The sequence below is a fragment of the Pecten maximus genome, chromosome 13 (assembly GCF_902652985.1).
Source record: "Pecten maximus chromosome 13, xPecMax1.1, whole genome shotgun sequence".
Lineage (NCBI taxonomy): Eukaryota > Metazoa > Mollusca > Bivalvia > Pectinida > Pectinidae > Pecten > Pecten maximus.
The window spans coordinates 32,593,769-32,618,740 of NC_047027.1; the positions used below are offsets into that span (position 1 = coordinate 32,593,769).

Genomic DNA, 24,972 nt, shown 5'->3' on the forward strand with positions numbered 1-24,972 from the left:
TCCCAATCTGCACGAGTCAATGGTGAATTGGAACTGTTAATTAGAGGCTAACTAAGATAATCCAGTAATATAGTGACCAGTAGTCATAGCAATCATAATTTTGACAAAAAAATAAAGTGGAATGCACATCTACACATGGTCCTCTATATTTGTGTGAAGTTTCATTGAAATAGGCCCTTCGGTTTAGGAGGTGTTGTCTGGACAAACTTAAAGTTATGGTTCTAATCAGAAAACCTGTTTATAGTGACCAGTTGCCATAGCAACCATAATTTTGAGAAAAAGAAAATGGCATGCACATCTACACATGGTCCTCTATACTTGTGTGAAGTTTCATTGAAATCGGCCCTTCGGTTTAGGAGGAGTTGTCCGGACAAACTTAAAGTTATGGTTCTAATCGGAAAACCTGTTTATAGTGACCAGTTGCCATAGCAACCATAATTTTGAGAAAAAGAAAGTGGCATGCACATCTACACATGATCATTAATATCTGTGTGAAGTTACATTGGAATCGGCCCATCGGTTTAGGAGGAGTTGTCCGGACAAAATGTGTCTACAGACAGACGGACGGACGGACGGATAGACAACCTGATTCCAGTATACCCCCCTAACTTCGTTGCGGGGGTATAATAAATAAAGAATAGAACGATATGATTTCAATCTCGTTTCAAAGAAAAAAACATAATATTTCAATCAATATAACTGCTTTTGCTTATTTGCTGACTGACAAAGTGAAAGGAATGCTCGACATCATTTAGCATCTGAGCCTGTGAAAAACCGAACGAACATATACAATTTAGACTCTCTGAGTATTATAAACTTTAAGTGAGTTAATGTTTAAGAGTTGAAATAAAACATTTTGGACGGTAAATATAAGGATAAGATTGTCTTTCTGGGGTTTTAGCAAATATTAATTCCAAATATCGATACCATACAAATTGTTTTCCTTTGACAAAAACACCAAAATAATAGTTCAATCCTTAACTACATCTAGAAGTGTATACAATTGTATTTTATGGGACAATCATTGTAGTCATATATATATATATTACATATTTTTATTTGAAATACAAGACACAGGAAAATGTAAAAGTATTCATTCCGCATCTAAGGTTTTAAATATCACGAGAAAATAAAACTCGTTTAATCACTTAACAATGCGTTGCATGGTACACCTGTATTGTATAACACTGAAACCAATTACTACAAACAATATTGACATGTAACCGATGCTTTCTTTATAAACCATCTTTGTACTAAAAATAGATCAAATGTTGTTATCGTAGTTTTTATCATACAACATTTATCGCTCTTTTATACCTACACTCATTTGGTTTAATGTTGCGTCCCTTTATGATGTAATCGTCGTGCTTATGAATATTTCTCATTTCTGTGCCTTATTGCAACTGGTACACTGATTATGTCAATGTTTAGCTCACCTGTCTGAAGGTGTTTACATTCAGAGAGTTCTGTTTTGCAATTAGGGCCGTCTTTGTACACTGATGAATTAATCAAAATATTAATATTTGAAAGGGTGTGCGGCACTCCCATCTCAAAATGCTGTATACATTTTTTTTTACACAATATGTCAATGTAGTAACTCATTCTGGTCACGTGAGTAAGTAAGAACCCTACCAAGGACTCCAACATTGTTCTTGTCAACCGGACAAACATTTCCGTCTATAAAACTAAATATAACTTACAAAAAAAAACTACAATTATACACTGGTTTTAATATATAGCTTCTTACGTGATTGGGTGATGTATCACTACACTACACGCCCTATAGATTCGTAATCGATCTCATCTGTCTGTCTAAGAACATGTTATATAATGTTGATTAAGGAGGGGGCAAGGTATGTTTAAGTCTATGGGTGTTTAATGTTTTAAACCAATAATTTGGACATCGTTATTGCGTCGTTCTTTACCAAATTAGAAATTTTGGGTATATCCGACAGTTTATGACAATAGGTACCTAATTGGATAATTTTACTACAGAAATGTATCTGATTGGATAATTTTACTACATGAATGTATCTGATTGGATAAATTTACTACATTAATGTATCTGATTGGATAATTTTACTACAGGAATGTATCTGATTGGATAACTTTACTACAGGAATGTATCTGATTGGATAGCTTTACTACAGGAATCTATCTGATTGGATAATTTTACCACAGGAATCTATCTGATTGGATAAATTCACTACCGTAGTGTCGTCATGTGACTTTTTGTAAACAGTGATTAAGAAAAGTAACAGTGAAGAAAGAGATGACGAACGCGACGAGGAATAACACAATGTAAGACTCCGTGCCATCCGCTTTGGCGTACATTTATTCATCAGAGGCTACAAGCTAGATATCACAGGAGAATAATGGAGAAGTCTGTGGACACACTTGTGTTTTATGTGAATCAGCAAAAGGTAGGTTATGGTAGACATGGACTCAATTAATTATCTCTTGACAATGGTACATACTGATTTTTCTTTTACTCTATTTAATGTAACAAAGTAACGAGTGAACATACCAGATAATCATATTTTCGACTTTTGTATTAATGTGATCACAGGGGGTGACATTTTGTATGATATGATTACCTATACCCCCTAATTCTGGAATCAACTCGCCTATAAAAGAAAAATATATCTTACCATGTTGTCCAATGAGACTTTATAAGAATGTAAGAACTATGCATCGGTGTGCATATGTGGTAACAAGGTCAATATACATAGATTTGGAGTAATATATCATGTATATCTATAATAAGGATGTAAGTCGATTTTATTTAAACTAATCAATCCGTATAATTTTATATATCAGGTGTTTATAGTAATATTCTAAAATTAATTCATAACCGATAAAGATAAAGATTAGTATATAAAGCTTCTGAAACAGCAGTGACACTGTTTTCTATAATATTTCATAGTAATCAGAAAGCAACACCCAAAAATCGACAGATTTTGTCAGGGCTACCCCTCGTAGACAACTGATTTGTGAAACTTTGAAAAATACAAATATCACTAAGCATGTAGTACATATATAACAAATTCAAGAAAAACTTTAAAAATCCAATTTGATGCTCATACCGCAGCCTCCCAAAACACACATACGCACTCACCACACGCATGCATGTCGCACGCACGGGAGGCTGTCCTTAAATGACCTTAGCTGTTAATAGGACGTTAAACAAAATAAACCAAACCAAATGCTAGACTGTCTCAAGAATTAATTATGGCTTTTAAAACTTTAACTTTGCAAGAATTGATGATAACATTTTAGGTCATCTGAAACAAAGTTAGTAGCAATACTCTATTTCTTGCTTTTGACAAAAGGAGGCTTACCACTGTATTTCTCTCTTAAGGTGGTGGAAAGTAAACCGGATCCTACGACAACCTTGTTGGTTTACCTACGACGACACTGTATCCTTTTACATGTCATAGCGTGAATAACATTGTAACATTTCCGGCAATCTGGCCTCAAGATCATAAATCATTTTTTAAGTCTTTTGCAATTGAATTTTAAGAATTTACTAAGCTAGGAAAAGCGACCTTAAAACAATAATGAAAGATGCTAAGAGTTAACGAAAATGGTAATACATGCTAGCCACACTTTTGGTCGAGCCGTATGTGTTAAAACGTGTGGTAACATTACTTTCTTTGTTATAGGAAACCTTTAATCACTTAAACACGATTCGTGAGATGAAACCTCATAGATTAGGAACACATCTACTCATCTTTACACAGTTCTGCAATTTTGTTTGAGATTTAAATCCGATTAAAAGTTGGAAAATTCAACACTGCCAATGCCCTATATTGTTTTTTGACTTGGATCTTATATATTAACAAGTTTTATTTATTTTATTTATTTATTTCAATTTCTAACACTAACCTCGCCAACATAGACATCTTTTTTGTTTTTGCTGTTTTTGTTTTGTCATTCTTTTCTAGTAGGTTTGATTGGGGCAGTTTCCTCTGTATCTTGATCAATCAAGTTGCGTTAAAACATTTTTGGTAAGCGTTAAATCAATTATTTTCTGGGGTTACTCTAGCTACTTTTCTTTCATTTTATTGCAATGCGTTTCAATACCTCTCATATAAATTAAGACATAGACTAAGTGTGTATGTTGCCTTTGAAAAGGATTTCATTATAGAACATGACTTGAAGAAGTTAAATGGCACTTTTTGCGGGTTGATTCTTACTTCAATCTAAGTTGTGAGGACGTCAAACCCCTTTAACAAGGCAAACTTGATTACTCTAGATTTTGAGGGAACTTTGTTCTGGTATGTTTTGTTTGTAAAAATAGTAAAATAACAGGGCGGTCCATGGACTTCTTTCTATTATGAACTCAATATAACATATTAGTGAATGCATACGTTATAAATAGCTTGTACATTCCTTTTGATAGATTCATCAGCACCTAATCGTTCAGTTCCAGCATCACCATTTCAGAATAAATTGGTTAATTCATATAGTAGATGTGGTAACAAGCAATATATTACTTATATAATATTGATGTAAGGCAATACATACATATGTATATATACAACTTATACATTATACATTGTACATATGTTTATATACAACAATGTAATGTTTTAAAGTAATGAAATAAAAAAAAAATCAACATTGGACAGGATTTCCCTTCATTCATCAATTATTACAAATTTACTTCAATATTCAGTGCCATTCACAAAACATACTCCGAACACCAAAATTTAGATCATTTGAGCACAAATAGAACTATTTCGATTGAACATGACTCTCTTTTGTAATAAATAAATCCCAGATTATCTGAAGCCTGGTACCAGTACAATCAGAAAAACTCAATATCACAACGTTGTTCATGTTAAATTCGAATCAGGGGGAAAAAGTACTCTATTTATCATATTATTTTTCATGGTTAATTTATAGTATTTTTTGTCTGTTAACTTGGTTGTAGACTTATAAGTGGGACAATTCACTGATATAAATGTATTGAGCATCACTTCCTGATTCACAGCTGACCCACTCTCAGGCATTACATAACATATCCCTCACATATGGCCTTGTACTCCGGTAGCTTGCTGAACGTAATCCATCGGCACTTAAAACTTAAAATTATAGCGTGTCTAGACATACATATACATGTAGTTTTTGGCTGTGGCCACTGGTATTCTTACTTCCCATAGAGACTTAAAACATTAAAAATGATAACAATTGCGTGTCTAGACATACATATTTTGTGGTGTTTGGTTGTGCTTGTTTTAGGAAACATTGCCCACTATACCATTCGTGAGATTATATATATATATCTTATTTGTCGTTGTTGAAAATTGACTGTAAGTCAAAAACTATCCCTTGATCAACTGCACACAGTCTCTAATAAGATGAAATATATTGTTCGTCATGTCCTTTCAACCAGTGATGTCACGTTCAGAATAATTTCGTCCTTTCGCCGAGAGAGGATGTCAATGAACTTTGTGTTTTTAAAGTAACCATCAAGTTTTTCATTTATTCAACATCACATGGATATCTATGTGGTATTCAATTTAGTAATTTTGAAATATAACAAAATCAATCAAATGCAGTCCAATAACATTTAAAAAATGTTTGATGTTTTTTTCTTGTTCTTTCACTTTCATCAAAATATGATGCGATGCCTAAAGTGAAAATAATAATTTTGAAAAGTTGAAAAAGTACGAACATCATAGAGACATTCGTCTCTGAGGATTTTTTTCTGTAACTCTGTCCATGGCCCGACGTTGTTTTCTCCTTTTTAACATGCTACATGTACATGCATATATGTTTATAAACCACTTATTAACATACCAATATACGCCTATCTTAACGCTGAAATGTTGTGGAAAGATTTGGTGTCGAGGACGAAAACACGTGTTGTGTATGGGTGTCGGAACAAACATGCATGCGTTTTCTATTGAACTTTTCAGTGTTTCAAAGCAATAGGTACAGTTTGGGGGATTTCGGAACGACATACGAAATGTCCGTCAAACACTGTGGGCAACACATATCTGGAAAACGAATCATGTTTTTCCAGCCTCTCCAGGTCCAACATCCTTCTCGCTCACCAAGGGGTTAATTCAATATCGACGACATACATAAACTTACTGGCATTTAAAATTGAAATACGACAACAGTATGATCTAAGGACTTTGAATTTTATCAAAGAGCCATGGCTAAAAAAGTTTTTTTTTAGAAAACTCATCTAAAATACCGTACTTGGATAAGTGTTCATACTTTTCAGTAGAAAAATTAAGGGTGATTGGTTAAATTTAAGTTTACAAATTTAGTCGAATAATTAAGGTTGATAACTCGATCACACTTGAGGGTATATAAACATGGAACTCCAGGCATCAAGAACCGACTCGTCAAACGAACACAATGTGCTGCATATTTTAATCACAATCTATCGTTTCTGAAGGAAGTATTTTCGCTCACAACATATATGACACTATTTTTTTTATCACATTGATTTGGTGTTTTGTTCCTATGTTTAAGTACACCGGCAAACACGAACAGACAAGTCGCAAAGCCAAGGCCTACGGATGATCCGTAAAACGACTTCGTGTAGGACTCGGTCAGATCTAGGAACAGACCTGTAACGTAAAATAATGAATAGCTATAAACACTATATAAAATGAGTAATCAAGTCATAACTAAATAAGCAATAGAAACATATATATCCCCAGTCAGGCTACAAGATACAACAGAAATAAGTTAATATGTTAATAGTATGCGCCATGTCAAATCGCATAACTTGCTTTTTGTATGTAATATTCTAAATTGCTCAACAATTGTTCGACCTGCTATATTCCAATAAAAGTGTAAGTAACAAGAAACGATCGGTATTATTTAAACACGTATACCCCAATATATAACCCAAGAACTGGGTACTGCTGTTACGTCTTTGTTAGTTCCCTTCTAGGCTTACTAATACAAATGAACAGTTATTGGTCATTAACCAACCAATAACAGGTTTTACAGGTCAAGCTAATATCAGCCACAGATAATTAGCCTATTCCAAATGATACACATCAAGAAGAGTCCTTCCTCCAAAACCCAACCCACCCGAGATACAGGTATCAGTCCAGGCAAATACATCACCAATACACGACATGGCCAACTATATTTGGCCCTTAACTACATCATGACATCAAAGGTCCAAACGAAAAAAAAATCATCTGTTTAATAAATCAGAATAGTGATTTGAATGCTTTTAAAAATGTCACTGAAATAGCTACTTTACACACAGATCAATTCGTTTTACCTGCTATTGGTCCACCAATACTGTTACTGATACCAATGAGCGTCATCAGGATTCCAAGTCCAACAGTGTAGCTTTGCAGTCCAACGAGTTTCATTGTCGTCATTGACACAGTGGTGATACCGACTCCTAATGTCAACCCAAGGCAGACTAGGAGTAACGCGTGATGGGCATACGTTTCTGCAGTAGGAAGGAAAGCATACACTGTTGTGCCGACGATTGTAAAAAATGCAGGGATAGAAAGAACGCTGGTGTGAGGTATATACTTTTTTAATAACCCTGGTACCATTCCACCTAATGCTGTTCCCATTTGCAGACATAGATAGAGTTTCATCTGAGCATCAGAGTTAAAACCTTGTGTCATCAAGAAATCGAGGATGAATATCTTTGACGAGATGACCACCGGAAGTGTAAAGCACATGGCTATTACGAGTAGGATATAAACCTTATTGGCGACAAGTGATTTAAGCGAATACGTAAAACTAAAACTGCCTTGTTTGGAGTTCTCTTCAGAGTTGCTTTCTTTATTTTGTGAAATGCCGATAGATACTGGCTTGCAAACAGCAAATAAGCACACCATGTGTGCCATTAGTCCACCCATAATAAGTAAACTGCCTCTCCAGCCAAACTCGTCCATGAGAGCGTTAAGGATGAAGGGAATAACTATGCCTCCGCATCCTGATCCAAATGAAAGGAATGCTAACGCCATTAGCTTAGATTTCCCATTAAAGTACTCTCCGATACTCGTTGTTGCGGAGATAAAAGTCGCAGAAAAGCCAAGTCCTGTTTCAATAAATCATATAAAATAAATTAGAATCTTTAAATGTGAAGCATTTATTCAAAAGGCAGCGTAAAAAAGAAATACTCACTTTGAACATATGACACTCCATGGTGCTGATAATTATATTTTATCTTAGAAACTTGTGACAGTGTTTGTTTTACAGTACAATCCAACAATAACATATGCATGAAATCATCACAGGACTATATAAAATGTGTATTTAATTTACAAATATAAAAGCGATCTCTAACCGTTATCGGATATATTACACACTATTGGTGAGGAATGAGTTATCATGATCAACATGATACTGAGACGTAGTTTTTGTTCACATTTCTTTATTCCGACAGCAATATTGTATTAATACCTGCGTTATGTAAGAGCATGTCATCGAAATAATTTTAAAGTTTAGGGATAGAACACTATTTTATGAGATATATACCATGGAGGCACGAGGCATTATATATTGGTCATATGCTTACCAAGATTTTTTTTTTTTTTCAATTATCTTATATATATAAATATATAAACGTTAGACCTTACACCGCCAGCAAACAAAAACGGAACACTTGCGATATTTGACTGTTACTGAACACTGTCATATATGTGCTGATGATATTTTTTTTTTTTTTTTGCCAATTTACCAAATGTCCAACTGATGTATTACAAAGAGAATAAAGAAATGTATTTCACACAGCTAATGAAGCCAATGTTAAATACTGAACGTGATAGGACAAATTAAATTATGTATAAAATATATTTCTCAGTAACTAACCGAATGTACATGTACATGTATACATGTATATTATCTTGCACATTTTGTATGTACTGTTTTTATGTACAAATATAAAACTTATGTTTGATAGTGTTTACTTACGCAATTACTTATTGAAAAATTTACATTATTTCAAGTTACCGCATCTATGTTGCATGTACTATACGGCAAAATCTTTGTATACCATGACCGGTTTTAATTCTAGTACGAAGTCAGTTGTACAGATCTATACGATGTAATTGCTCCAATCAAGTTTTTAATGGATTGGTTTACTTAAACCGTATCATATAGTTGGTCTCAACCCTTTTAAACTGGACAAATAAATGTTTTATAAATTATGTACCCTACTATTATAACGTCATAAAATGATGAACCGAATAGAATTCATAATCCCCTGAAGAGCGACACGATGTAGCCGCGAAAGTACTAGGGCCACAGCAGATCTGTGTTTGACTTTTTATTTTATTATTATTTACCGCCACATGGACATTTTAACTTAATTCTATATATATATTCTTTTTTTGAAAACAGCTTGTTCTTGTAACGTTGCTTGAAAACACAGATAGGAAAAATACAGCGAAATAGCGTTGGTTACTGATGAACTTGGTGTCAAAAATAACACGCACAAAAAATTGGGACAAAACGTAAAATTTTAACATATCCCGTATATTACAATGTCAGATTTTAATTGGATTTTATAATGCTTGACAACATTTATAAGTATAAGGCGGGTCTTCGACGACAGCACACACAGTCAGTAGCCAATCTCAAATATACAAGTTATCATGAATGTTCCGTCAGTGCTCCCATATACAACAGTTAATTTCGTTGACCGGTTTCCATTGAAGTTTACAATTCAATCTCTCTTATCCGGGAAAATGTTGGGCGGACCCATTTTATGGTGAGCGTGTTAATGCGTGTTCGCTACTGAAACTGGTCTGTGTTGATGATTACCCCCATGACGACATTAGCTAATGGACGTTGAAGTTCATCTGGTTAAAGTGGACTTTTGGTTTTGAATTAACCGTCATGCATTGTTTAATCTATTTTTCCCACTTTGTAATCATCGAATACAACACATATATCGCAACGTCTGAAAACACGAAATATTGACTTCTTTTGGACAGATGCAGGCACAATACGAGCCTGTAAATAATATGACGTCATCGGAATGTTGAAGTGCAACAATCTACAAAAATGTATATTTTGCCTGAATACATAAATGAGCTTCATAGTTTAGTTCAGCATTAATCCCCATACTTTGTTTTTTTACAAAACATATAACCCGTAAAAGCTACTTTTCTTACCTGAAACTACGCCGAGTGTAACAATGAGATAGGGGAGGTCGGTTGCAAAAAATGAAAATATCAGGCCGAGTGTGACCAGCAGACTTCCAGTTATCCCAGTAATTCTAGTTCCGTGTCTGGACACACACTTTCCCCAAGGAGCTCCTGTGTTGTCAAAAAAAAATATAACATGGTATCAATGCGATACTATTTAAGTATTCAAGCACTGCTAATCACTGCCGAAGTTAGAAAAAATGTGCAACAAAGTTTTAGAGTTTATCCTATGTCTAAAATGTACAACATTATAGCTTGACCAAAAGTAGAATATTATCAGGCCAGTAAGAGGCTGTTTATCGCCAATAAATATTAACAAGATATTTCCCTGATATCAGAGTTTAACATTTTTAATTCAAACGAAATTACAACAAAGCAAACTTCTCAGTATGCATATACTACGGTGTAATTTTTGTTTCCATCCACCTCCAAATCCGCTAAAAACACTGAATAGAAGAATCCTGTATAAAACTCATGTGTCAGCTTAGATTTTTTAAAAATCTAAACCTTCAATACCTGTCTCTATAACAGACAAGGTCATTGCCAAGGATCACTGACCTTGACATTTGGTCAGTTGATTCAATGTTTAATTTTAACTGTGATCATCTTTGAAGTAAACCTACCTGCTGCATAAGTCATTCCCGCCGTGATTGCTTGAACCAAAGCTGTCTCTGCTTTGCTCCTCTCAAATGTATGAAGAAGTTCGGGAATGAGGATGGACACATTGAAGGCAAAACCAGTAATAAGAAACATGACGAAATATCCCGACGCCAGTACAAACCATCTCCGGCATGACACATTCTTTGCATTCTTGACTTCTTCATCAGAACTAGAAATATTCAAGTTAATATTGCGATTCATAGGAGTGAGTTGTAGATAAATGCGGAATGTGAAAATTTAATTATTTTAAACTAATAACATCAACCTTGTGGCATATCATAAACTTTAAGCTTAAAAAGACATTTTATATATTTACAGTATTTCCGTATTTCTACCGACAATATAATTTGAATTAGTAGTGTCTGAAATTTACGCATTGACCTCTTTTGATTTTAAAGTCACTTTCAAATATACGCACGCACCAAACGATTTGGTTTGGCTTGGTTTTAATTGCCTAACGTCCTATCGAGGTCATTTAAGGACGGCCTCCGGTGCGTGCGAAATGCATGCGTGTTGTGAGTGTGTATGTGTGTTTTTGGAGGATGCGTATGTTTATGTTATGTCTCCTTGTGATAGGCCGGATTTTTTGCCGATTTATAGTGCTACCTCACTTAAGCATACTGCCGAAGACACCCAGCAGGACACCCAACTCGGTCACATAATACTGACAACGGGCGAACTAGTCGTCTCACACCAAATATGCTGAGCGCTTAGCGTTAAGCAGGAGTAGCAACTATCATTTTAAAGAGAATGATATGTCTCGGCCAGGGAACAGAACCCAAAGCCTTCCTCACAGGGGCGAACGCTCAACTAAATGCCAAAAGTGAGGCATTAAGAAAGAAGAGAAACGATAAGATCCCAAATTTAGTCGCCTCTTACGATCATGCAATGGGGGCAGCAGTTACAATTCTTGCCCTGCAGGTAGGACGTAATAATTGTACCTGCTGCCCCCATTGCATGAGTCTTTAAAAATGGTAGTTGCTGCTCCTGCTTAGCGCTGAGCATATTAGGAGTGGGACGACTGGTTCGCCCGTTGTCAGTATGATGTGACCGGGTGGGGTGTGCTGCTGGGGGTATTCGGCAGTATGCTTCAGTGAGGTACCACTATAAATCGGCAAAAGCTCCGGCCTATCACAAGGAGACTTAACACGAACATACCGCAGCCTTCCAAAACACACATACGCACTCTTCACACGCATGCATGTCGCACGCACGGGAGGCCGTCCTTAAATTACCTTAGCTGTTAGTAGGACGTTAAACAAAAAAAACCAAACCAAGGTACAACTCTTTCGCCCTACCAGAAAAGCAGGCACCAAAAGCAACCAAGCAAACCCTTCTTTATAAAGACATATTGAGAATGATCTATCAATATTTTTCAAAAACATAGTAAATAAAATCTAATACAATGCTTCTAGATTGCTCCAATTTGTAACAGACTATGAGGAATCAGTATCGAAGCGCGGCAAAAATAACTAGGCACCCATAGAATGTAATAAATTGTTTGAACAACTTGACCTGTTCTCGGTGAAATATGGGAAAAAAATCAATAATGACCATAATTGTATATCAAGCAATTTTGTTATCCAACTTGAAACTTGACGTGCATACCTTCTGATCATGCAATCCAACATTTTCGATGTTTGGAAATATCCCTCCCGCACCTATCATTAACTAATATTTAAGATCATATCTTGTCGCCTATTTATTTTCCTGAGCAGACTAACAAAATTAATGCCATATAAACGGACGAAAAGAGACATAACCCTTACGCTATAGATCCGTGTGCAATTTTTGTCTGACGAAAGGAGACATAATCGCTAGGCTTAATACCTGCGTTAAATCTGATTTTTCGGGTATATACAAAATAGGACACGTGTATTATACGGGCAGCAGAAAAATTGAACATTTGAGGATATTTTTTATATTTAAAAAAAAGCGTCCAAATTCGGAAAATATGATCACCTTTTAAAGAGGAAGTCAATGCAAATGTGAAACTCCGTTTAGTACATATTCGTTTCACGTTACGTACTTCGTACGACAACCGATGTATAATCAATTTATTTATTTATTGAATACAGGGACAAACACAATCTTGTTAAAAATGATTGGCATACTGATTGCAGATGAACCGATATTCACGTAGGGGAAATAGGTACATTGTATACGTGTTGCAATAGAACACTAGCTTGTTTGAATTGAAGAATCAGTCACCAGAACATGACCGCAAATGCAATGTAGTTGGATGTTCATGTAACGTAGTAAAAATGACAATACAGATTTACATTAGGTTGGTGCATTACAAATGTGTTGCTGAATCAGTTACGAAGTGGATACAGTGAGTACATCAATATGCTATTTATACAGGGACAGACATGTTATTCTTGTCTATATTTTATCGATATTCACGTACATTATTAAGAGGTTAACATACCTACAAACAGATTAGATCGCCCACACATACCCCACGATAAAGTCAACGCGACAGGCGAGTCAGACTGTAAGAATAACATTTCTTTGGGATTCAATTTATCACGTTTTTAATTTTCATTCATAAGTTACAAGAAAAGAAACTAAAACTTTTCGAATGCAGTAGAAGCGGAATTATGTGACTTTGTATTATAGAAAAATACAAATAAGTGTAATCTCCTTTCTATTAATAAAAACCACTATTTTGTAGGTGCTACAGCATCTTTGAATATTTCGACACTCAGTTTATCTTATGTACGCTTAGATTTTACAAAAAAGAAAAGAGTAGTCAATACTAGCTTACACGAAACCATAACCCATCTACTGTGGGAGTGTCAAGAAATTCAAAAACTACTGGATAATCTAGATTCATTAATGGAAGCTTTGTTAATACCATTCTCATTTAATAAAAAACTTTTCTTTTTGGCCTCATTAATCAAAATATTATTCCAAGTAAAATCGAGTTGATAATGAAATCATTATTATCATAAAACAATATATTTACAGAATGAGATGTTTACAGAACTCACTAAGTATAAACGCTCTCATCAATATTATTAATGTCAATGTCTCGTCGATATCATTGTATTAGTTTCATTGGTATCAATATTTAAAACAGAGATTTTTTTTAAAGCTATTTAACTCAAATACAGATTCACTAGCGACCTCTCTGACCCGTCTAATATCACAAACCAGTGTCGTCTGCATACTGTACATTCAGAATTGGTATATTCTCAACCTCATTACCTTATGTTTTGCAGCTAACATTTCAGTATATAATATGAAGACATATGGGGATATTGGATCACCTTGACGACAGCCACGTTCAATATTTTTATGTTGAGAAATATCTCCACTATGATTAGTGGAGGCGTATACATTATTATGAAATATTTCAGGATATTTATTTTGAAAAGTTCTTATTCTCTTTGGATTTGGTAAACGTATTTTAAACTGGTTTCAAACTTTACATAAGGATGTCCATCCATCAATAAATCAGGGGGGAAACTTATCATCTTTCCTTGATGTTAAGAGGGGCAGCTGACAAGGGGATCCAATCGCACCATACCTGTTTATTACAGTACGCCGATGATACCTTGCTGATGCTGGATGGAAGTGAACGAACACTTCAGGAATCGATAAGAGAGCTAAATGATTTTGCTAGAATATCTGGGTTAAAAACGAATATTGATAATACTCATGTGATATGGAAAGGTAGTAAGAAATTTAGTAATGGATCTTTTTTTTACCGGAGTTCAATTTGCAGTGCAGAAAGGAGAAATTTACATTATTAGGAATAGAGTTTAGTATGAATCGTCATGAAATACCGAAACTTAATTTTGACAAAAAGCTTCCAAAATTAAAATATCTGATTAAAATATTGCATAGGAAGTCACTAACACCAATTGGAAAAATCAACATTATCAAGTCTGCTCATCTCACAATTCAATCACCTATTCATTCCATTACCTAATCCAGATGATAAGTTTATTAGGAAACTCAACTTGATTTTATTTTTATGGAGTGGAAAACAAGATAAAATAAAAAGGGAGGTAATTATGCAAAATTATGTCAATGAAGGGTTGACAATTATCAATATATCTGCTTTTATAAACTCACTTAAGCTTACCTGGAGTAGAAGACTCTATCAGGAAAATGAGAAATGGCAATTTATATTAAAAACTAGCTTTAATATTGACTCTCTCTCTCTCTCTCTCTCTCTACATAGTGAGTGAATAATAAAGGCTTTAGAAATATTTGTTTTTCTCTTTTTTGTTTATCTCATTTTCCCCTTTTATTCCACTATTTGTCCATATACATGTAAACATTGATGTTTCCTAGCATATATATTATTAAAATGTATAATGTGTTTGTCAGGGTGTACATGTGTGTAAGGGTGTATATGTATGATATAGTGTTTCTCTCATATCTCGCCATGTTGGATAGAGTTTGCCCATGTAAGATAGGTATGTAAGATAAATCTATCTTACATAGCATTTCACGCGCGCGGATTAATCTGCGTTCAAGGGGGACAACTCTCACAACGTCGTCTGCTTGTGTTCACATCCGACAGTCCTTATCGTTGGTGTCGGTTTTGAAACGTTGGACTTAACTATAAAAATACATACATTCTTAGATAAATATATATCATATCAGCAGTAAATCAATAGGGCTACACGGTTAAACGATTAGACATTTCATCTGAGCGAACATATAACTCCGTTACTGTAACAAACAGTTAGACTACGCCTACAGGCCTGTTGTAACAGTTACAGTACAATACAGACTTGCCTACCCGACAGATTTGTCATTTGTCATTAAAAACATGTAAACACACACAATCACCTGGCAATGACAGGAAGTAAAATAAAAGCCATACATAAAAAAATATAAAAAAGAAAATGTCAAACGTCACAACCTATGAAATGGTTCCGTTTGCGTCAGCAGGGGGCCCTGGAATTTGTTTACTCTACGGTACTGTCAGTAACTGTTAGGCCTACTCAGTAACCTGTGTATTTGGAAGTTGGGAATTGGTTCTTAAATGAACGAACATTCGGTAAAAATGACACCCCTCGATGTTCATATAAAAAATATTTATTTCAATTGACTCAGAGTCTATATTTGTGTAGAGTAACCATGAAAACTAACTGCCATCCTAGCCTTTCATCGTTAGCCTATCGACTGACCTACCTTCGTCATTCCATCAAGACAACCGATTAAACACATATAATCCTATGTCACAGAAAAGATCGAATACTAGTATAGAGTCACTGTTCGCTGGTTCACACACAAAGTTGCCAAAATCACAGTGAATTTAAAATTACCAGCCACGAAACATCGCCGCGTCATGGCGATCGAGATCGACATCACTCTCATTGAACTATGAATGGAATTCCAATGACAGTCGTGACGTCATGCAGTGACGTAGTATTTTATAAAAAAAAAATTGACTGGACATTTAAAAGTACAGTGTGTTCTGTGAAATGATTAAATATGTTGAGGTGCAAATCAAATTATATGTGAAGTTGGGAAACTCATTTCAGCGTTGGCTTTCAGTATTGTTGATAGAACTTCTTTTTCTCGGATGTTGACAATTTGATCACGGCCACGTAAAAGTCGGTCAAGTTACGGTAATTTTTATCGGCGAATTGTTCATTCGTTCATCACTTAACCACAAAATGAATGAAATTTGTGTGCAAACACTGTTTGCCAAAAATAGGGTATGATCTTTCAGAATATCACAAGTATATTTAGTAAAAACGTCAAATAAAGAAATTAAAAAATTGAAGAAAATGGATGGCTGAGGGACACTTTCGCCAGAAATTCGGTAATTATATGAGAGAAAAAGACTCTTTCATTATGTGTGTATGTAGGATAGGGATATTCCACCCTCGGGATCACAAAATGTGGTAAAACCCTCGGCAAGCCTCGGGTTTCACCACATTTTGTGACCCCTCGGGTGGAATGTCCCTATCCTACATATACACATATGAAAGAGTCTTATATTATTCTTGTGAGGAAGCGGGTATATCAGGTGTGTGTGAATATCTGGGTTAAAAACGAATATTGATAATACTCATGTGATATGGAAAGGTAGTAAGAAATTTAGTAATGGATCTTTTTTTACCGGAGTTCAATTTGCAGTGCAGAAAGGAGAAATTTACATTATTAGGAATAGAGTTTAGTATGAATCGTCATGAAATACCGAAACTTAATTTTGACAAAAAGCTTCCAAAATTAAAATATCTGATTAAAATATTGCATAGGAAGTCACTAACACCAATTGGAAAAATCAACATTATCAAGTCTGCTCATCTCACAATTCAATCACCTATTCATTCCATTACCTAATCCAGATGATAAGTTTATTAGGAAACTCAACTTGATTTTATTTTTATGGAGTGGAAAACAAGATAAAATAAAAAGGGAGGTAATTATGCAAAATTATGTCAATGACGGGTTGACAATTATCAATATATCTGCTTTTATAAACTCACTTAAGCTTACCTGGAGTAGAAGACTCTATCAGGAAAATGAGAAATGGTGTGTGTGTGTGTGATGGTGAAATATATATACATGTAGTAAAGAAATGATACATGTGTAATTGTGTGTGTGTAATGATGCAATGCATTTACAGTACAGAATTTTTAACTATTGAGTTTTCTCTGCATTTAATGTGTTTGTGTGGGACATATGTATGTGTGTGTATGTGATTAATGATTAATTACGGTAATTTTGAATATCTTTGATTTATACAAATTCAGTAAATTTTATTGATTGAGTGTATACAAGCCTTAGTAAGTGTGTCTGTGTGTATGTGTGAGAAAGTTATGTATTGTACATTTTTTGATGAAAACTGAATAAAAAGTAAATTATAAAAAACTAGCTTACACCAAATTGGTAATTGTAAACGTTATCGTATTGAAATTATAAGCAGACGAGTGTCCTTGTTTGGTAACTTAATATGAATTATTTATTATTGTCATATTCCTGTTCATTGAGATTTTTAGGTACAATTTCTGGTATATTTACACGGTACACCATGCTAAAACTGCATAAAAACACTTGATATATGTACAACATGAAATTAGTATACCTCTTAAACCAACATGGAAAAAAAATCCAATTGATTATGATTTTTCTCTTTTTTTATACAAATAAGGACTTCTGTAAACACTACCAATTGTTTTACACACCTTCAAAAGAGGACTTTTCATACACACAACTTCAAATGAGATAAAATAAATGTACTTACATGTTATCGGTGTTAAGGTCCGATGTAGTTTTGGCAACCATAGTACGATAGCATGCAGTAATAGGAAATCTTACCTGTCCAGTGCTTATACTGGTTACTGTTACACCTTTAAATGTTATACATAGACGGCGTGAGATTATATATAGAGGTACAAATGTAGCATAGGTTATGATGTATTGCAACCACTTCGTTTGATTGAGTATGTCCTGCAGGTAGGGCTTAGGAATCGTACATGCACACACATCGCATGATCATAAGAAGGGACTTAAGTTGGAATTTTATCGTTACTGTTCTTTAACTTCTCCTTTGACAATTTCTTTTGGAGGGGCTTTATTTCAGCGTTCTCTTATGTGAGGAAGGCTTTGGGTATTGTTCCCTGTCCGAGAAATGGTAGTTGCTACCCTTTGCTTTCAGAACAAAACAAATTTCTAAATATTCTTTCATATTGTTCAACCTTAATTGCCACTGATGTTTAGACTTCAAGTAACAAAAAAAATGACGTATAGCAAGTCAACGCAGCTGACCTTTTTTCATTAACAGAAAAAAAATAATCAAATGTATGATACACACAAGTAGGGGTATGGCAATTAGACAGTCACAGTTGAAAAAAGATATAGTTAAATAATTGTTACAGAGGTGCTTTGATTGGGGTATCAAAGTATGCTGATAGTTTACCCATTGTTATAGAGGTGCTTAGGTGGAAGTATCAAAAGCGTTCTATATCACTTGTGTAAGTGGTGTACGGTGCAATAAGCATTAAGGCTTATTTTTATATTTGCGAAATCAGTAGCACAGTGATTGTTTTGATGATAAGAGTCATTGCATAATTGCCAATGAAAATGAAAAGTTGTCAACTGTCTGGCGAGGAGTGTTTTGTTTTTGTTTGAATAAAATCTGATTCCAGATTCAAAAACATGTTTTCTTCATTGTTTTTTAGATGATTATTTTTCAATGACATGCATTGAGCAACCAGCCATGATTCGGTTTCTATTCAGTCCTACACTAATTTTAAAATGTAGCAAGTTACTCATAAAAATATTACCAGTAACCGAATATTTATCACAGTGTACCACTATCACTAGATCCACGGCCACTTACTTACGATTACGTCCAAAACATAGTATGTTCCTATATCATCATGAAGGAAATATGACATCCCTTTAGTTATATCTAAACTATTTTTTCTTGTCCTTGTTTTATTTTAGCTCAAACTCTATGTCCATATTACATTTTGCCTTCATTGAAATAAAGTAATTATTATTTATAGATGATTTATTTAAGTAAATCTGTAACGCAGTTGCGTTCTACTCGCTTGTTTTTTTAACTCATTCCGGAAAATGGTAACATCCAGTTACGTAAGATACTTGTGCTGCTGTGGGGTCAATCACTTTTCGTCCGGGTGTCAGCAGGGTAAGTTGTGTTGACTTTTAATCTGTGAAATTAATGAGATAACTGTCGCCCATCCTTTTTCTAAATTTCATACTAGTTTGTCTGCAGGATATTATTTACCACTATCGTACATGTATTTTTATTTTCACCTGTATTATTTAGATGTATTTTCGATATATAGAACTTTGTTTACTTTGAGTCTCGTGTGCCGGTGTCATGTCGGTTGTTGATTGAAGGAATTATTCCGTTTTGATAGCACTCGCGGAGTGGTTAGTGAATATTTCCGCCTCTCGGGCTGTTTCTATACCGGTAAGGCGAGCGATGGTTGTTAGAAACATCGTAAGTAGATACGGGAGAAAAGACAGGTGGTTAGCAAATGTTGTATTCTGACCGGACATGCCACGTGCTTGAGACTCGGGGTAGAACAGATTTATTTCATATATATTCTCATTTGTGATTATACGATGGTTGGCATATGATTTAGGCTAGATATTTAGCTCTGTAAAACCCTCACTGTGCCTCGCGGGTATTATTTTGGTACTTTGTTATTTTTACACATGTTAATAAATTGTTGAACTTTATATGACGAGTCTCTTTTCATTCTCACCAGTACTTTTTAAATATCTTTTATTGCTTGATAACTCCTTTGTATTTGAAATCTGCAAGCGAAAGCGGCAGTCGAACCCTGGGCAAAAACTTGGTAGCAGTCCGACACACGTGGAGCCCCTGCGGTACACGTGCTGCGCGTTACAAATCGCTCTTTTCTGAATCATATGTATTTGAAAAGTATATTTGTCTTTAATGAAGTAAACATGAGCCCTTGGGTATTATTTTTTTCCTCCCATCTTTATTAACTGGAATATTTTTTTCTAAGCCTTAATATGTAATACCTTAGCAGTTGAATGCTATTTTTATTAAAATAAATTAACTTTTCCCTGTTTAGCTACAAGGAGTCATAACAGTTAATTACCTTGTAACATTAAACCAAAATATATTACATGTAGTGTGCAACAGGGAGCCTTGTCGAACATGGCACCTTGTTCCACGAACCGATTCTGAGATAACACCTTGTTGCTCTAATTATGTTCTATTTTCTGAAGATACATGTAGTACCCGTCATGAATTGATTATCTTTTTGTGATAAACGGTGTTTGGCTTTCACAAGGAAGATGCCTACATGTATATATAAACTTTAATCGACAAAAATCTAATTTTTGCTAAAGTATCGAGATATCACCTTGATCCACTCATTGGACGATATATCATTTATTACGTTAAATTCATGATAAAACCTCTATTTCATTTTTTCTCAACTGTTTTGGAAAAAACGGCAAATTACGCTTAATATTTCAAAGTTCCCTTCGTCAGTGCGTTTGTGATTTAGTCGGGAACGGCTGGTAACGATGATGACGTAGTTTTATCATTGTATTGGAACCTATATGAGAATAACCGAGTACGTCCTATACAGTTACGGTATGTCTATAGAAATCATCTTAATTAATGAAATCAAACACCGATATAATTCATTGCATCCCGGCGTACCTGGACTACTGAAGTCATCCACATGTGCCCCATACGTCTTACAATGTACTGCTGTCGTCATTGTTCAATATTTATCCGTCTGGAATCTGTTCCGTACTGTGCAAATGCTTAGAATGTATATAATTAACGTCATATATAACTAGAACTGTCACCCGGATGGCTGACTAATACCCCCGCAATCTGCACGAGTCAATGGTGAATTGGAACTGTTAATTAGAGGCTAACTAAGATAATCCAGTAATATAGTGACCAGTAGTCATAGCAATCATAATTTTCAGAAAAAGAAAATGGCATGCACATCTACACATGGTCCTCTATACTTATGTGAAGTTTCATTGCAATCGGCCCTTCGGTTTAGGAGGAGTTGTCTGGACAAACTTAAAGTTATGGTTCTGATCGGAAAACCTGTTTATAGTGACCAGTTGCCATAGCAACCATAATTTTGAGAAAAAGAAAGTGGCATGCACATCTACACATGATCCTCTATATCTGTGTGAAGTTTCATTGGAATCGGCCCATCGGTTTAGGAGGAGTTGTCCGGACAAAATGTGTCTTCAGACAGACGGACGGACGGACGGACAGACAACCTGATTCCAGTATACCCCCCCTAACTTCGTTGCGGGGGTATAATAAATAAAGAATAGAACGATATGATTTCAATCTCGTTTCAAAGAAAAACAAAACATAATATTTCAATCAATATAACTGCTTTTGCTTATTTGTTGACTGACAAAGTGAAAGGAATGCTCGACATCATTTAGCATCTGAGCCTGTGAAAAACCGAACGAACATATACAATTTAGACTCTCTGAGTATTATAAACTTTAACTGAGTTAATGTTTAAGAGTTGAAATAAAACATTTTGGACGGTAGATATAAGGATAAGATTGTCTTTTTGTGGTTTTAGCAAATATTAATTCCAAATATCGATACCATACAAATTGTTTTCCTTTGACAAAAACACCAAATAATAGTTACATCCTTAACTACATCTAGAAGTGTATGCAATTGTATTTTATGGGACAATCATTGTAGTCATATGCATATATTACATATTTTTATTTGAAATACAAGACACAGGAACATGTAAAAGTATTCATTCCGCATCTAAGGTTTTAAATGTCACGAGAAATTAAAACTCGTTTAATCACTTGACAATGCGTTGCATGGTACACCTGTATTGTATAACACTGGAACCAATTACTACAAACAATATTGACATGTAACCGATGCTTTCTTTATAAACCATCTTTGTACTAAAAATAGATCAAATGTTGTTATCGTAGTTTTTATCATACAACATTTATCGCTCTTTTAAACCTACACTCATTTGGTTTAATGTTGCGTCCCTTTATGATGTAATCGTCGTGCTTATGAATATTTCTCATTTCTGTGCCTTATTGCAACTGGTACACTGATTATGTCAATGTTTAGCTCACCTGTCTGAAGGTGTTTACATTCAGAGAATTCTGTTTTGCAATTAGGGCCGTCTTTGTACACTGATGAATTCATCAAAATATTAATATTTGAAAGGGTGTGCGGCACTCCCATCTCAAAATGCTGTATAAAGTTTTATTTACACAATATGTCAATGTAGTAACTCATGCTGGTCACGTGAGTAAGTAAGAACCCTACCAAGGCTGATGTATCACTACACTACACGCCCTATAGATTCGTAATCGGACTCATCTGTCTGTCTAAGAACATGTTATATAATGTTGTTTAAGGAGGGGGCAAGGTCGGTTTAAGTCTATGGGTGTTTAATGTTTTAAACCAATAATTTGGACATCGTTATTGCGTCGTTCTTTACCAAATTAGAAATTTTGGGTATATCCGACAGTTTATGACAATAGGTACCTAATTGGATAATTTTACTACAGAAATGTATCTGATTGGATAAATTTACTACATTAATGTATCTGATTGGATAATTTTACTACATGAATGTATCTGATTGGATAACTTTACTACATGAATGTATCTGATTGGATAATTTTACTACATGAATGTATCTGATTGGATAACTTTACTACAGGAATGTATCTGATTGGATAGCTTTACTACAGGAATGTATCTGATTAGATAATTTGACTACAGGAATCTATCTGATTGGATAAATTCACTACCGTAGTGTCGTCATGTGACTTATTGTAAACAGTGATTAAGAAAAGTAACAGTGAAGAAAGAGATGACGAACGCGACGAGGAAAACACAATGTAAGACTCCGTGCCATCCGCTTTGGCGTACATTAATTCATCAGAGGCTACAAGCTAGATAGCACAGGAGAATAATGGAGAAGTCTGTGGACACACTTGTGTTTTATGTGAATCAGCAAAAGGTAGGTTATGGTAGACATGGACTCAATGAATTATCTGTTGACAATGGTACATACTGATTTTTCTTTTACTCTATTTAATGTAACAAAGTAACGAGTGAACATACCAGATAATCATATTTTCGACTTTTGTATTAATGTGATCAAAGGAGGTGATATTTTGTATGATATGATTACCTATACCCCCTAATTCTGGAATCAACTCGCCTATAAAAGAAAAATCTATCTTACCATGTTGTCCAATTCCAATGAGACTTTATAAGAATGTAAGAACTATGCATCGGTGTGCATATGTGGTAACAAGGTCAATATACATAGATTTGGAGTAATATATCATCTATATCTATAATAAGGATGTAAGTCGATTTTATTTAAACTAATCAATCCGTATAATTTTACATATCAGGTGTTTATAGTAATATTCTAAAATAAATTCATAACCGATAAAGAAAGATTAGTATATAAAGCTTCTGAAACAGCAATGACACTGTTTTCTATAATATTTCATAGTAATCAGAAAGCAACACCCAAAAATCGACAGATTTTGTCCGGACTACCCCTCGTAGACAACTGATTTGTGAAACTTTGAAAAATACAAATATCACTAAGCATGTAGTACATATATAACAAATTCAAGAAAAACTTTAAAAATCCAATTTGATGCTCATACCGCAGCCTCCCAAAACACACATACGCACTCACCACACGCATGCATGTCGCACGCACGGGAGGCTGTCCTTAAATGACCTTAGCTGTTAATAGGACGTTAAACAAAATAAACCAAACCAAATGCTAGACTGTCTCCAGAATTAATCATGGCTTTTAAAACTTTAACTTTGCAAGAATTGATGATAACATTTTAGGTCATCTGAAACAAAGTTAGAAGCAATACTCTATTTCTTGCTTTTGATAAAAGGAGGCTTACCACTGTATTTCTCTCTTAAGGTGGTGGAAAGTAAACCGGATCCTACGACAACCTTGTTGGTCTATCTACGACGACACTGTATCCTTTTACACGTCATAGCGTGAATAACATTGTAACATTCCCGGCAATCTGGCCTCAAGATCATAAATCATTTTTTAAGTCTTTTGCAATTGAATTTTAAGAATTTACTAAGCTAGGAAAAGCGACCTTAAAACAATAATGAAAGATGCTAAGAGTTAACGAAAATGGTAATACATGCTAGCCAAACTGTATTACTGTTATAGCAAAGCGCGCTCTTCAGCTTTCAATATCAAGTTCTGTGCCGTAAATGATAAGGTGTGAAGCAGGGTGATCGTTCTATATACGACAGGCTATTTTGGGACACTCACGCAAATAACAGCGTGATCAATCGCCCTTTACATGAAAAAAAAATACATTGGAAACGTTTCAGGTCTATGACAAAGAGTTTCCTACCAGCTTTCTTAAACATGGATAACATAAGTTAAGACATCCTCTGGGTGCATTACAGTACTTTTGATATGTTGGGAATGCAATATCTCGATCAAAATAACATAAAAATGTATATACATGTAAATAATCTAATGACTAGTTCCTCCGTTCATCATTGGGAAAAACGTTTTTTTTAAACCAAATGAATTTAAATACATTATGATAAAATCTTATTTTCTATTATACTATTCACTTGTATACCTTTATGCTGTTACAACAATCTTGGAAGCTT

General features: G+C 34.6%; 2 protein-coding genes across 2 annotated transcripts in view; one reads left to right on the plus strand and one right to left on the minus strand.

Moving 5' to 3' along the window:
* Positions 1–6,546, plus strand: part of LOC117340674 (methyltransferase-like protein 27) — a 22,741-nt gene extending 16,195 nt beyond the window's left edge. Inside the window, exon 4 of the mRNA XM_033902438.1 lies at positions 6,496–6,546. Within this exon, the coding sequence (XP_033758329.1) occupies positions 6,496–6,546 (51 nt within the window). The remainder of the gene's footprint in view (positions 1–6,495) is intronic.
* A 140-nt stretch (positions 6,547–6,686) lies between these two features.
* Positions 6,687–11,018, minus strand: LOC117340675 (monocarboxylate transporter 12-like). Its single transcript, XM_033902439.1, has 3 exons — positions 10,781–11,018; positions 7,265–8,044; positions 6,687–6,691 (listed from the first exon to the last, which is right to left on the minus strand). Exons 1-3 carry the CDS (start codon positions 11,016–11,018, stop codon positions 6,687–6,689), a joined length of 1,023 nt encoding a protein of 340 aa, XP_033758330.1.
* Positions 11,019–24,972: the final 13,954 nt, after the last annotated feature.